Source organism: Lepidochelys kempii, chromosome 10 (assembly GCF_965140285.1).
Source record: "Lepidochelys kempii isolate rLepKem1 chromosome 10, rLepKem1.hap1, whole genome shotgun sequence".
Taxonomy (NCBI): domain Eukaryota; kingdom Metazoa; phylum Chordata; order Testudines; family Cheloniidae; genus Lepidochelys; species Lepidochelys kempii.
The window spans coordinates 77132261-77147485 of record NC_136389.1 but is presented as its reverse complement, the minus strand read 5'-3'; the positions used below and the strand labels follow the sequence as shown (position 1 = coordinate 77147485).

At 45.5% G+C, this 15225-nt stretch overlaps 1 protein-coding gene across 3 annotated transcripts in view; it reads left to right on the top strand.

The window, feature by feature from the left end:
* ADAMTS17 (ADAM metallopeptidase with thrombospondin type 1 motif 17) overlaps nt 1-15225 on the top strand; it is a 256462-nt gene that overhangs the window by 20666 nt on the left and 220571 nt on the right. For all 3 annotated transcript variants that reach the window (XM_073304275.2, XM_073304274.2, XM_073304277.2), the window contains exon 4: nt 14398-14570. In XM_073304275.2, coding sequence (XP_073160376.2) covers nt 14398-14570 — 173 coding nt within the window. The remainder of the gene's footprint in view (nt 1-14397; nt 14571-15225) is intronic.

The window sequence follows — 15225 nt, the reverse complement described above, 5'->3', positions numbered from 1 at the left end:
AACCTGAGCAGCGCTGTGACCTTGCGCACCAGGGGCAAGGTTGCAACACCTGGAGCAGGGAGCCGAGCCCAGCCAGCCCTGTGGGACAGGAGCCACTTCAACTGGGTCAGGCGGTTTCGGGGGTCAGAGCAGGCTAGTCCCACGAAACCTGGGACTGTTAGGAGGTACGAATGACTGATCATACACGTGGGTCCACAGGACTGTAACCAGTGCAAGTAGATGCCAGTGGAAGGATTCCCACTGGCTGCCATGGGCCTGTGAACTCGCCTGTAAAGACACGTGAGTTGGTGGAATGGCTCCTGGGGGACGGGGAGTGCGTATAAGAAGAAAGCAAAATAAATTAATGGAGAAGAAAGGGAAAGCAAAAATGCCCCATTTGGGGGTTCACCTGTGTGGAACTCAACCTTCCCAAAGGCACTGTCCTTTGCCTCCCAAACAGCAAATGCGTCCTCCTTTGCCTGAGGATCTGTGCAAGGGGGAGAAGGAAACTGAGCTGGACTGCTCCCTGGGGACTTTGTAAGGGTTGTCATTGAACATCTGTAAAATGTCACCTTTACATTGGACACCTTTAGTCCAGCTGGTGTCAGTGACGCTCCCACAGGTTACACTGCACAGCTGACCAATGTTTCTCTTCTGAGAGGCACCGGGAGCCAAATTACTCCTGGAATAACATGTGGAAGGGACAGTGGCCAGTCTGAATACTGGCCCATGTTGATGCTGCATTGGCAGTATGCATGGGCCCTGTGTTCTTAACGTGGCTTGTCTAGAGCATCTAGTACATAGGTAGGAAAGCGTGCACATGAGTAAATAGATGCCCATGCATTCCTATATCCTCCACCGTACTCCCTATGCCCAAAGTGTTGGGCTAATCATGGCCCCCAAGATTTATGCATGGAACACCTCATCCTGAACAAGAGTGGGGGCTTAGTGACGCCCCCAGCAGCATCTCCGTTCCCCACCCACCCCAGACCCCATGCAGGGCTATGTAGTGGACAAGGAATGGGCATCATGCAAGCCAGGGAGAGGAAGGGGTAGGGCTAGGGGGGACCAATAATCCCCCTTCACCAGCCCTGTGATGCTCATGGTGGAAAGGTAATATATTCTCGGGCTTTATTTTCCATGGTCTTTTCTCTATGGGACTTCCCCTTTAGAAGTGGGTCCACTGGTGCTATGCTCCCAATGACAAGGGTCAGAGATGCTGCAGAGTGCCGTGGGCTCCCACTGATTCCCTTTCTCCCCTAGGATCCATTGGGTTGGTGGGCAGCTCTTCGATCCATCTTCCTCTGAGATGATAAGGGAACACTCTACAAGAGGAAATCTTGTGCAGGTTCCCCCTCCCTTTGCCACTGGCTCTCCTGGCTTTTCCTATGCTGGGGAGTAATTTGGCCCTCTATGTAGAAAGTTAATCTAATGTTGTACACCATAGATGGAAACATCTTCTTACCCTGGGCCTAATTGTATAGGGGTTAGATGCAGAATTCATGTATGGAGCAAAACCTTGTTATAATGCCCTGATCTATGCTGTCATTGCTACACCAGGGTGGGGGGCACCCTCTAGTGGGCGGCACCAGATGGTTGAGCCATTTTCTTAACAGCTTGCTTATTAATGTTAATAATTTGGGGCTTGTAACTGCTAGTGTGATACAATCAGGTTCTGGGCCCTATTGTGGTAGGCACGATAATAATGAAAAGATGGTTTCTGGGCTAAAGAGCTTACGTCTATGGCAACGATGGATAACAGCCTCCAAACCGGAAAACCGCAACACAGCAGAGAGATGGTTCTGATGGATGCAATATGTCATGATCTCAGCTGTCTAGCCCGTAACCCGTCTGTTCTGTCATTGTTTGCCTTTCCCTAAAGTTCCGGTTCATGAGGTTTGTGGCCATCAGCATGGGAAAGCCAGTCGGCTTAAGCAGTGACTGCCCTGTTGAAATACAGGACAAAAGTGCAATGACCTTTCTGCCTGCCTCTTTCAACACCCCCAAATGTAGCTACCCAGTGGTGTCACCGGATCAAAATTAGCCTTTGCATCAAATTTTCAAAAGCACCGAAGTCCTGTTTTCAAAAGCGACACAGACACTCGGGTGCCTATGGCTTGTCTACACGGTGAGTTACAGTGAAGCAAGCCAGCAATTCTACAGTGTGCTCTGAAGTAACCATCCCTCGTGGATAGTGCTACGGTACAGTGAAAGTCCGGAAGTATGGCTTCGCGTACTAGTAGACCTCGCTGTGTAGACAAGTCCTTAGACTCCTTGCAAAATCAGTTGTATTTCGGAGCCTACGTGCCACATTTCTGCAGGATTTTGCTTCTTCAGCTCTTGGAGCTTTTGAAAAAGTTACCCTTCCGTATCAGCCATTAAGTATTGTATGAAGTCTTGTTGAACCCTCAAATGGCAATATAAAAATTAGGCTTGTGCTAGATGTTATTTAATATTATTTATAGTCTCATTACAGTTATTAGAGAGGGGGCCACAAACATAACACATTACATATGCTGAGCCAGATCCTAAGCTGGTGGAAATAGGCCTATTCCATTAACTTCAGTAACACCACACCGATTTAGACTAGCTGAAACCCTGGCTCAATGTATTTGGCATATTTCTTATGCCATCAACAATCCAGTGCATGGGAAAGGATTTTCTCAAGGTTTCTTGGAGGGACGGGAAAAATCCATGTTAAAAAGATAGAATCTAACCACATTATGAAAGCAAAGCAGTCTCTCTTAACCAGCTCATAAAATGTTCTGTTTCTTCGGGAAATGTAAAGTTCCCTGATAACTTTTCCAAAGGTCTCTGGTGATGTATTAAGGTCTCTCTACGTCGAAGGGACTTGATATAAAATACAGCCCCAGGAGCATGAAAGAGAGCAGATTGTCTTTGGATGAAAGGTTATTATTTAATGCTTCTGACACAGACCCCATAAATTACTCCTAAATGCAAGTCTGTCTTAAAACTCATTGTTCAGCTTAAATGAACCACAGATTTCATGTAATGCCCACAAATGTGCTGCATGGAGAACAGCAAATAGAGGAAAAACAAAGAAAATCAACATATTTTTATTCACAAAATAACAATGGGGTTTCTTCCCACTTTCAGTTTCTTGCAGTCCAATTGAACAGCGGTGGTAATAGTTTAAATAGGTGCTAGTCTTCAGGTATCAAATGTGTGGAACATTGTCCTCAAACAGGTATACGTTAGTCACATGATGAATTTCCCCATCTTTAATCAGTGTCTCTTAGCTGTGTTTTCTCTGCAAGTTTGACTTGGTCTGAAATAGCAGTTGTTATGGCCAAAAAACCAAGTGCACTAAAAATAGAGAGATGTAATGCAACCTGTGTTAGCCCATATTAGGAAGCCTCTGCTGAAATATTAAAAAGAAGATTTCAACGCTAAGTAGCGCTGAAGGTTTAATTTAATTAAATGTTTGCAGGCATTAAAAGCATTTACATTAGCACTAACCAGATCCTGCAAACCTGGTGGATAGCTCTAGCGAGTTCTTCAGGGCCCTAGCTTTCTGAATAGCAATTCTGGAGCTGAACTAACTTCAAGTCAGAGACCCCTTCTTGTTGGTAAGTATTGGTCTTAGGACCATTCCACCACTGGTTTGAGTGTGTTTCTTTTCCATTAACTGTGGTGTAGGTGATTACAGTGCTGATCCATGTTGTGTGAAACTCCGAGCACATGTACAGCAGTTATAATGCAGAGCAGGGAGTGGCCCTGCATTCTTGTCCCTCACTGGACAAGTGCAAAAGAGAAGCAAACAGATGACATCCAAATATAAGCACAGTGTAGATTCTTTCCCACCTGCTGGGGATCTGGTCAAAGTAGAGCTCTTCTACAACCTTGTTCTACTCCTAGTAAAAATTACCGTGAGATTCCTTTGTAGCTTAACAAAATTTAAACGGGCAGGTGCTAATGAGCTAAAAAGTTGGGTGACATAGTCCTTTATTTCAGGATGCTCCTGTTCCTCCTATTGTCCCTCTGAAGAGGAGGGCAGTCAGGTGGATTGTAGGAAACTACTAGATATTGCTTAGCATTTTAGTTGAAGGAAGATTCTGTTAATCTCTACATCACCATAACAAAAGCATCGCACCTAGGGAATAGAGCCAGGGACTGGGAATCAGGATTCTCCTGGATTCTAGTCCCAGCTAGGCCATTGACTCATGATCTTCAGCAGATCACTTGGACTAATCTTGGGCACCTCTATTTTGGAGTGGCCAACTCTAGAACACCTCTGAGGTGATTTTTCCCCCTCCTCCCCAGAGGATCTTAACAGCTGCAGCTTTCTTTGTTGTTTGGAGTTATAGGTGCTGGGCCCCCTCGATGTCTAATATTGGGCATTGTAAAACAGGCACTCGGAATCAAAGGCCATTTTGAAAATTTGGAGCTTAACCTCTCTCTTTGAGGCCCAATTTCTGTATTTGTAAAATGGGGCTAATAATACTGAGCTGGCAGGGGTGTTGTGAAGCTTAAATTGGCTCTGGAAAGTGGCTTCATAAATTGGCAGCTTCTTTCTCAGCAGATCTGCTGCCTGTGTAATCCTACATATCTGCTTACATTAGGGATTAAAAATAACGATTACGCTAGTGCTCCAGAGCCAGCACAGTTATGGGGATTCACTTCTGGCTTGCGCAGAAGAGGTGTTACGTTTCACGTGCAGGGCTTTCAGTTATATCGCTGCAGCTCCAGGGGAGATAGCAGGGTGGCAGAGTTGCAGTCAAGGGGACCAGACTCTGCCCTCAGTTATAGACGTGTAGCCCTCTTCTGGCTCTCTCAGCCCCACCAGGAGTGATAATAGGTCAGCTGTAAGAGCTCAGGCTGAGTTTGTCGGGCTGACATTTGCAAAAAGGCTCTTTGTAAACTCCGCACGTTTGCTGAAGACTCACTAAGACAAAATAAACCTGGACCCCCGTAATGTCATTTTTGTGGTAATTTTTCATGGCATGTTAATATTGGTTAAGCACTTTGAGATCCTGTGCTCTAAAGGCCTGTGGAAGTATATTGTTTGTTTTTTATCACGTGTCAGATGTCTAGGTTTGATGTTTCATAGGCTGTACGCTCCCAGCGGATTGAACTTTGTTTTTTTTTGTGTTCTTCTAGCTCCCAAAAGGCTCCAGCCAAGATTCTCTTACTGCATGTCTGTGCAGTGACCAGCGCCACCTCTGCCCCCAAACAATTTACAATCCAATTAGATAGCACAGTTGACGAGTGGGAGGGGAAACCGAGGCACAGAGACGCAAAATGACTTCCCCCAGGTCACTCAGCAGGCCAGTGGCAGAGCCAGGAATAGTTGTCCACTAGACTATGCTGCTGCTCTGTATTAATTTGAATATGTCTCCCCTGACTGTGGGCTGTGTTTCTTGTTGGATCGAGACCTCCAAAGAAAACCCTGGTGGTATAGGAAGAAGTGGTGACAGTAATTCAGGCTTTGGCAGCCTTTCCTCCAAGCCTCTGTCAGACCATTGATCCAATAAGATATTAGGGAACATTGTGCTCATCGAAGTGCGGTCCTTTAGATGAGTCATGAGGTCCTGATCACATGTTGCTGAAGATCAATGGCATTTTGACAAGAGTAAGGGTGTTAACTTTGGTGTTCTGGCCACGTTCCAACTTGGGTAATGAGTCTCAAGAAAATTTCTTTTACATCTTTAAGTTGGGTTGCAGAGTCCATTACTTCCTGTCACAAACTCTTGAGTGCTGCTGTGTTCCCCCTCAGTCAGTAGCCAGTGAAGTGACGTGTATCCCCCAAAGTGCTGTACAAATGAGGATACTTTTGTGAAGTGATTTCTGCTGAAAATTGCTGTATAAAGAAAAGTAATAGCTTTGATTGTTTTGGTGGGGGAGATGTAGTGATCTATTCTCCTAGGGCCTAATCCTGCAAATTCCTGAGTGCCCTTAGCTGCCATTGCAGTCAACAAGAGTTGAGGCTGTGTGACACTCTGAAGAATAAATTGCTTACTCTGCCAAGCGTGAATACACAAATCAGCTGGCACCAGACCTGTGACAGAGAGCAGAATTAAAGCTGAGAGTTGTGGAGGTGCTGTGTTTTTCCCCACCCTCCTTAGCCTTATCCTTTCACAAACAGGAGAGGAAACAGGTGGGAGTGGGGTAGGGTGATCAGCTTGACCTGCATTGCGTGTCCATTACCCAGGGGGAATTTCCTTTTTCTGCTGCCTTCTGCACTAGCAGAGGGGACTCCAGGCACAACACAACCAACAAACTCTTTAGTTTGCGTGGGGAACGATGCACTGGAAATGATATTGATGAAGGATGATCGTTAAAACTCACCTTGGCTGCAGCGAGCCATGTGACTCTGCGAAGCGTCAGCCGGCCAGACCCAAGGTTTGAAAGCAGGCTTCTGATCCCAGTGCGTGGGGCAGTTTGTGCCGAGTGTGTGCATGGCAGAGGTGACGAGGACTCGGTCTTCCAGTGGGAGGTGAGCATGGGGTCTGCCAGCTCCTACAGCAGTGTCTGAGGGTTTTTTCTGAATCGCTGTTAATGTGCGCTTTCTGCAGCGGGAGGGTGGCCCGGGCGTGTGTCTATGTAGAGTTCATCAGGTTGCATCCCCTCTTACGGCTCCTCCAGAACCTCCCGCTGAGGTGCTGGCTGCATTTTCCTTGCAGCTCCTCCATGTACACCCCCCCCCCATCCATGGTCCCACAGAGTTGCAAGGCCTCCTTTAAGGACAGGCGGTTGGTGGTCAGGCCTAGTGGTTAGTCAGGAGCCTAGAACCAGAGCCGGGGTCAGAGTCAGGGGCCGAGCCGAAGGTCAGAGCCGAAGCTGGAGTCGGGGTAGGGTGTTGGAGCAGGGACCTGGAGCACGGCAGGAACTGGGAACAGATGGAGGCCTGGGATAAGTAGGACAGGAACCAGGAAGGGAGGCAGGGCTCAAGAGTCAGGCAAGTAGGCAGCATCCACAGTCCCACCCAGGCAGGGTTTCACCTAGTTGCTCAGACATCTTCCTGCGCCTCTTTTTGGTTTAAGTGGAGCGTCCAAACCAGCCGGTGGGACTGGATGTCTCCCCCAGTCAGGAGCTTTGTGGGTGGGGCCCTTTGCAAGCTAGAGCTTCACTGGCTTACTTCTCCACTGGTTCAGGTGAGCTGCTGGGTGACGGCCGTGGTCTGAACGCTGCCTGGGTACCTGTGGGCATGAGATCGAGGCTTGCGATTCCTTGTACCTCCTCGTCAGGCCCACCTGTTACCTCGGACCTCGTGTCGGGTCTCTGCTCAGCGTCCCCTTACAGTTCCCTGATTTTCAGCCTTTGCCCCTTACTCCTGTTCCTGTTTTTTCATTTGTTGCCCCAAGATTTCAGTAGTGGCTTGGATTCAGTGGTTCCACGGTTGTGGGGGTGGCCCTTTAGTTCTGGGTGAGGGGGCGGCCCTGTCTCAGTACACGGAGTAGGTCCAGAAAGAGTTACTGAGCTTCCTTTCCAGCCGGAGGAAGGGTGCCAAGGAAGCACTTGTCAGGAGTGGAGCAGTGAGGAAAATCTCTGGAGTTAGTGTGCTTTTTTCTTCAGGATTGCTGTGGTTTTGAAGAAAAAAGAACTCTAACTCTGTTCCTGTGTATGTGAAACCTGCAGCTTCAAGGTAGCTGACATGCAGAGGGCCTGATAGAAAGCCCAGGGGAAGCAGTGGGAATTGTTCCATTGACATCCATGACCTTTGGATCAGATCCAGTGTGTGATGGAACATCTGCAGTGAAATTGGAATTCACACCTCTGTAACAGCCTTCCTGTGATGCCTTCTTTAGAGTGACATGTGTACTGCATCCCATTCAGCGTGGTAACACATTCAGGGAATGCTCTGCCAACTGAGCCAAGTTCTTTGGAAACCTAAGCCGGGGGCTTAGTGAATCCATAGCATCTCTGAATCTCTCTCCCTTATAAATGGCAGCAGTTAGATACCCGGGTTTAGCAAACAGGGCATTGGTTCACGTGGCATTTGTGCATTCACCTCAGTGCTATTGAGCTGTCGGGCTTTTTTCAAAGATGCTGTTCAGTCAACAATTTGAGAGCTGCTATTCCATGGAAACTAAACCAAGAGTGAAAGATGCAAGAGAAACACGCTCAGGCTAAATCAATGTATCTTTAAATAAACAACCCTCCTGTGCGGTGTTTCTGGCAGCCCCATAGGATTATTCAGTCTAACAATGGAACACGTGTCTACTTTGTTTAGCTTTCGCTTTTCCCTCTTCTTGGGACGTGAACCCAGACATGCAAGTTTCCCTTTTGTTTCTAGTTAACCTCACCTCCTGGCCCTCAAGCACAGCAGAAGTTTTACTATCTGGGTTGCGAACGCCACCCGGGAAGGTAAAACCCAAACAAACTCCCTCTTGCCCCCGCCTTTGTGTAGGTACATGGTTTTCAAAAACTATTCAATGGATTTTTATTTTTTTTTTACTATTATTCGATTCTGAAAACTTTCACTTAATGTAAAGTTTGGGACTAGACTACCTGAGAATGGCCCTGAAAAATAACTTCACTGTGTCTATTGTGTTAAATTCAGAATTGGTCCTCTTTTAAAGGAATAGTTGGATTTCCATTCTTTTGGTATCCCACTTTTTAAATGATCTGTCATGGAAAGGTCACCAAATTATGTAGTTTTCGCTACAGCAACATACATGAGTGCCGAAAGGGGTGAGGCCCAGCGGTGGGGATGCCCCCAGTGCAGTCACGCTGACACGTAACCTGGGCACCACAAAACTTGTAAGAACCGTTTGTTCAAATAAAGATTCTACTAGGCATTTAGTCTGTTTGAATGGCTGATGTTTATTTTAGTTTGGGATTTCATGTGCTCATGGAATGATCATGCACTCAAGGTTCATACCTCAGATAGGACGACGGCAAGGCCCCTCTGCTCTAGCCTGTTTCAGAGTGGGGTTTTTTTGTTACCTCTGTCAAGTTATCCCAGTTATATTGGGTACAAGACACACCAAATTTGTGGGTGGATTTTCAGCTGTGGTCTCTAATCTTTTGTCCCCACTTTTAAGGTGTTTGTATCCAGGACAGTTGGTTTGTGCACCCAGTTTGCATTCATATGGGGTAGTTGTACATCTAACTGCCCCAGTTCAACGTACAGATGCTGGCTTGTCTCGATTATGCAGGTAAAAGTGGTTGCTTGTGTCGAAGCAGGGGCGTCCGGCGAGAGTCCAGTTTGGAGCTGTGGCCCTGTGTGAGTCTGGGAATGCGAATGTAATTTCCTCAGCCAGCTGGTGGAGAAGGCATTTGTATAGTGATGAATATCGTACAGATCAAAGAGAACTTCGAGCAAAGCAGTTTATGTTGTTTAGCTTTACCCTAATTTAGGGTATCGCTCTAAGTTGTCCATTGACCATCAAAGCTCTTTGTGGATTGACATTGATTCCTCTGTTTCCCCTAATATATTTTGCATTGGAAGTTCTTGGTGAGTGTAAGAGCTTAAGATCCCAGATTCCCAAACTTATGTGAGGTCAGCTGAGTTTCAACGTGAGCGGAGGGAGAGGTGATGAGGGATTTGAGGTTGTGGATGGAAACCTTGTTAAATTTGGCCAACCCAAGTGAACTTCCGGGAGAGGAGTGTCGATTCTGTGCAAATCGAGACTTCCCAAAGGTTTGCAGGACTGCCCACCCCCACCTCCCGGAAACACATTGGTCAAATTTTTGCACAGCTGCAGTTTCACAACCTTATACAAGAATGCGGCAAGTGGAGTCTACAAACCCTAGCCAGTTTATAAACCTACCACTGAAGGACAGATGGGCAGCAGAGCAGGTGACTCTCAGGTGACTGTAGCATGCACCCTGGACACCAGCCTCGTTCTCCAGAGCCCAGGTTGTGCTCTAATGCAGTGGGCGTCCTTTCCCCTTGACCCAGGACTGGCTTCTTTTCCACCAAGAGTGAGAAAGCTGAGTGAACACCGTGAGTGCTCTGACTTCATTGTCCTTTCGCTTAGGCATTTTTCACAGCTCAGTCATTGCCACGTTCAGACTTCTTGACTCAAGTCCAGTCCCGCCCCTATTTAATAGCAGTCACTTTGGGTTAAGAGGCAAGAATGACCACCTAAAAAAGGAAGGGCTTTAGTAATAGCAAAGTGTGTCGGAAAGCTCTTGAAGGAACATTTTAAAAATTTCACAAAAGCCGCATCATAGTTGTGTCACCAGCAAAGAACAAGTGGGCATTGGATGCGAAGGGCCTCAGAATGCCAGCTGGGATGAGTGCCAGTTCTCTGCACGCAAGATTTGTTCCGCTTGTCTGGGGATGCTGAGGATTGCCCTGCATAGCCAGGCTGTCCGATTTCTTCCCACCAGCTGTAGTGGGTAGTCTGAAAATCTTTGGGACCCAAGGGGGCTGCCAGCTCTGCATTTTCCCTGCCTGGCTGCCAGACAATATTTTGTCATTTCTGGCTCAGATCTGCAAGACGTGTACAGGGAAAAGAGCACAGGAGACCAGTGCGACAGGAAAAGTGGGTGGTACTGGCTGGAAAGGGGCATGGCCAGCACGTGTGCTGTTTCAGCATCTCTTCAGCAGCCTCCTCTGGTGCAACTTGAAACTGCTTCTCCACAGCAGAAACCTTGAGGAAGGGCAACAGAGAGACTCTCTTCCAAATCCCCACCTCAGCATAGTGTCAAGGCTGGTGCAAGGAATTGTGCCCTCTGTGCCAGCTAGGTGACTCTGGAGATGTACTTTCACCAAGAGGCTTTTCTCTGTCTCTGTAATATAAAAGTGTACTTGCTTAGGGAGTGCAGTGGGAGGAGATTAGTTCTTAGCTTACTCTATGAAGCAACGAACTTTTACTATTGGCTTGCTGATTCAGGGGGAAACATTGATGTAGAGACAATCTTTAATGGCAAGAGAAAGGTTTGACTCTTTCCAAAGGCAGGGCAGAAGAAAGCTGGTGGACATTACCCAAATCCTTTTCAATTAGCTGTGGTGCTTTTTTAAATGTCAGGCATTCCCCATGCACATACTGTATTTGTGCTGAAAGGTGTCTGCTGTCCAGACAGGTAGCTTCCAGGTGTACATAGATGATCTGGATTTCATTCTTTATCTCCTATGCCCTGTCTTGCACTGTGTGAAACATGAGCCCCTCATTTTCTCAGCTCTGTGTTTGGGAAGTTTTTTAATTCCATAGACCTCCAGAAAGATCTTTCTTACCTTACGTGATTCCCTGAAACACAAAGTTGCTTATAACTGGCTCATTGCATCAGCATGAAGGAATTTCCAAGTGTTGTATTAAATCCAGTTTTATTGCAGAAACCTTCTGTTCACTTAATGCCTGATGCAGAAATTACTGGGTGAGGATCTCTGGCCCTGTACTATGCAGGCCACCAGACTAGGTGATCATGATTTCTTTTGGCTTTAAAATGCATGAATCTAATCCAATGCACTGCATATCCTTCCTGCAGTCTGTGTTGGCTTCTGCTGCATTTTATGGCAACTGTAAAAACGTTCTTGCATTTGACACTGGCCCACACTGCTGTGTGATTATATTCATAACACACTTCAAAATGAGTGTTTTTAATTTGAGAAGGGGGAAATGAAAAATGATATAAGGTATCATTTATAAATATCATAAAGGCTTAGGGCCAGATTTTTAACTGGTGTCCGTCAGCTTCACACAGCCTGAGACAGGGAAGATCTGTCCCTGAGTTCATTAGGGAATTACAAGGACTTCAGTTCTATTGAAATGCTGTCACTTTCCAGTAAGATGCCACTCACCAGGAGGAGGTTCAGAAATGCCAGCTATCACATGGAAATGTTTTCAATGGAATGAATCTCCCGCAGCCCAGCGTACATATTTATGTGATCACCATTAAGGTGCTGCATCAGGGCGAGTGACTCTGTGGATGGACAGAAAGAACACACAAGTTTATTCACTGAAGTTGAGTGGAGTCATCTCCCTTTCATTGCTGGCAAGTTGAAGGTGTGCTCAGCTCTCCTACTTTCTAATATTCACAGTCAGTCCATTTTATTTCGTTTCACAGGCACTCAAGAATGTACAGCTCTCCTCCTCTGCGGGCAGCTTTGTAATGACTACATGGTTTTCTGTAACTGCCATGCAGTCTTTGGTACTACAAATCTCCGGACGGGCTTGTTTTCCTCCTTGTTTTCCTCTCCTGTAGCAGCGTGTAGATCCTCATTATTTGTGGGCACCTTGAGACATAATTAACCCTTCTGGCTTACACAGAGGCTCCTGTCTATCTTGTTATCTGCAACAGGGTATTTCCAAAATGCGTTTAAAAAAAAAAAAAGGAACATCATGGCTGTTTTCTCAGTTTAAAAAAATGCACCAAGTGCTGACAGTTGATGCCTAAGGGACAAAAGCCTGCGCAGAGCAGTGCTGGAATGACTGCCAGACAACTGTGAGCGAGGCTGGGATGAACATGTGTGCATTGACGAGATGGAATGAACGTATGAATGAACAGAAGTACTGGTGTCAGTTTCAGGTGGGCATGAGGAAGCTTAACAACCATTGGCTTCTGGCCCCCTGAATAAAACAGATTCATTGAGGGGAAACGGACAATCTGGATGCTAGCATATTTACCAGACTGGTAATGTAGGGCAATTCAAGCTGAGTTATGTAAGAGAGCTAGTAAACAGACTCTGGAAAACCAGCATAATAGAATAAACATTGTAAACCGGGATCTTCACATTGCAAAACGTTTGTTTCCCAGGCAAGTCCCACAATAGAAGGTGCTCAGAAGAAATCTGTTTCTCTCAACAACTAAACAGTAAAACTTTCTGCTTTGGAAAGCAAGACAGTGTGTTTTTAGAATGCCCTTGCTCTTTGATTTATTTGGAGCATGAAATAAAATTAGGTCCACTTTTTGTCAGAGTTTCAGAGTAACAGCCGTGTTAGTCTGTATTCGCAAAAAGAAAAGGAGTACTTGTGGCACCTTAGAGACTAACCAATTTATTTGAGCATAAGCTTTCGTGAGCTACAGCTCACTTCATCAGAGCTGTAGCTCACGAAAGCTCATGCTCAAATAAATTGGTTAGTCTCTAAGGTGCCACAAGTACTCCTTTTCTTTTTGTTGTCAGATAGGACCTGTACTATATCATCGCTTTATATGGGAACGCGGGGCAGATTCTTCCACCCTGATGGGGGAACTTTACTCCATGGATTGTGCCCATATTCCACAAGTAGTGCCATGATTTCAGTGGAAGTACTCACATAAGCAAGGGTTCCAGAATCTTTACTATGATATTTTTCACCCTTAGTGATAAGCACAAGAGCTAATACTTTCAGTGAATACAGGGATTTGGTATCTTACGTATTGCAGAATAAATTGGTTCTGGATACTGATTTGCTTTTTTCATTTTACAACTGAAAACTTGAATCCACTTTATGACTGTAACGAGGAGCATAACTTTAATGTCACATCTGTGCCTAGCTTGTCCCTTACTCATTCGTCAGATGCTTTACACATCTTTCCCTGAGCTGTGAAATGTATTCCATTTTCTCACCTTTGAAAGGGGCAGTTTTATTAATGTATTTGTCACTTGGCCTTTGCTTTAATTTCCTCACTGAAGTGATTAAATTCACACCATCTAGTATTTATTTTTCCTTATATAGTAGCTGACAATTGCTTCATTTCTGGACTCCCTAAAAACGGTTCTGGTTTTTGTAGGTCCATAGAATTTTAGGCCAAAAGGGACCATTATGCTCATCTAGCCTAGCCTCGTGCATATTTTCAGGCCATAGATTTCACCCAGTGATTTCTAGCCCAGCAACTCATGTTTTTTTCTAAAAGAAAAAATGACTCCAAGTGATGGAGAATCTCTCCCATCTTTTGGTAAACTGCTCCAGTGGCTAAATAACATCTACTGTCATGCACGTTTTTAAAGTGCAGCAATCATAGTACCAGCCACAGGAATTTCTTACAAGTTCTTTGGCTAAAACAAAACCTTCAGAGGGTAGAAGACCGAGAAAATTCCCCAAATTGTCATTCAGCAGTCATTCCATCGTTCAAACTTGTCTAATGTTGCCACAGTACTATCCCCTTTCTGAATCTGGCCCACGTGACCTTTCCTCAGCAGACTTTCCGTGACTATTGTTTTGTTCCATTAAAATGTGCAGGTGCTTTTGTTTAGTAGCAGGATTTTCAGTTTCTGTTGTTCTTGCAACAGTGTGATTCCTTTTCTGGTTCAACTGCAACTTGTTCTCTACTTTCTGCTTTTCTTTTTAATTCACTCTTTTACAGTACATCCATCTTCTTTTCCCTTCTCTCTTTTTATAGATTTTCATGGTTTGATACGAATGCACTCACACAGTTATGCATGTATCTATAATGGAAACTTAATTTAATTAAAGGTCATGGCAGGCTGAATTTGGAGGGAAGTCTCGGCTACAGTACAGTATATGTTACTGTGATCATCCTGCTAGAGCTAGAGGAGCCTTTAATATATACTTTATTTTCTAGAAAAGAAGAGACAAAAGAAGGTGAAACCAGTGAATGACTGGAGAGAGCGAAGAAATGCCATCCGACTCACCAATGAGTATACAGTAGAAACCCTGGTAGTGGCTGATGCTGATATGGTGCAATACCATGGTGCTGAGGCAGCCCAAAGGTTCATCCTCACAGTTATGAACATGGTACGTATTCACTTCATTCTTGGAGGATGACTCAAGTGTTCTAAAGATCCACAATGTGCTGAGGGTGGGGTTCCATTTGAGGCTGATGGCTGAACCAGATCTCCAGTTTGAATTTGTCACTGGTGAACTTTTGAGAGTATCTGAGCTAGGTCTGGGAAAACATCCCCTTTTCTGTGTTTAGGTCTGGTCTGAGCTGTAGGGGTGATTGTGAATCTGAAGATTCAGATCTGAACCTCCTTGGCCCTATGGAAATCAAACTGGTTTGAGATCCTAGTTCTGGTTGAACTGTTCTCTTCCAGGGAAACCTCGTTCTCTGCTCCCAAGTCTGGGGTCTCCATCTATGGTATCTAATAACGGTCTTCTCAACAGCTGTGTTCCCACACAGATTTGTAATGTGTTCGAATATTGCTTCCCGAAGTGCTTTTATTTTCTAAACAGTAACTGGGATAATTTGCTGGTTCCTGCGTGGGTCTGTGGTGATTACAAGTTGTCTTGTTTGTGCTTTCAGCTTTGGCACCCCGATTTGTTTTCCTTTGTGAATTTCACATCTGAGTCACTTTCAAAAACCCTCTTAAATCAAGCTGAGTTGCTCATAATTGTGCATGTAAATGTATAGAACACCCACAAAGTACAGCTGGGCAGGGATGTGACATAA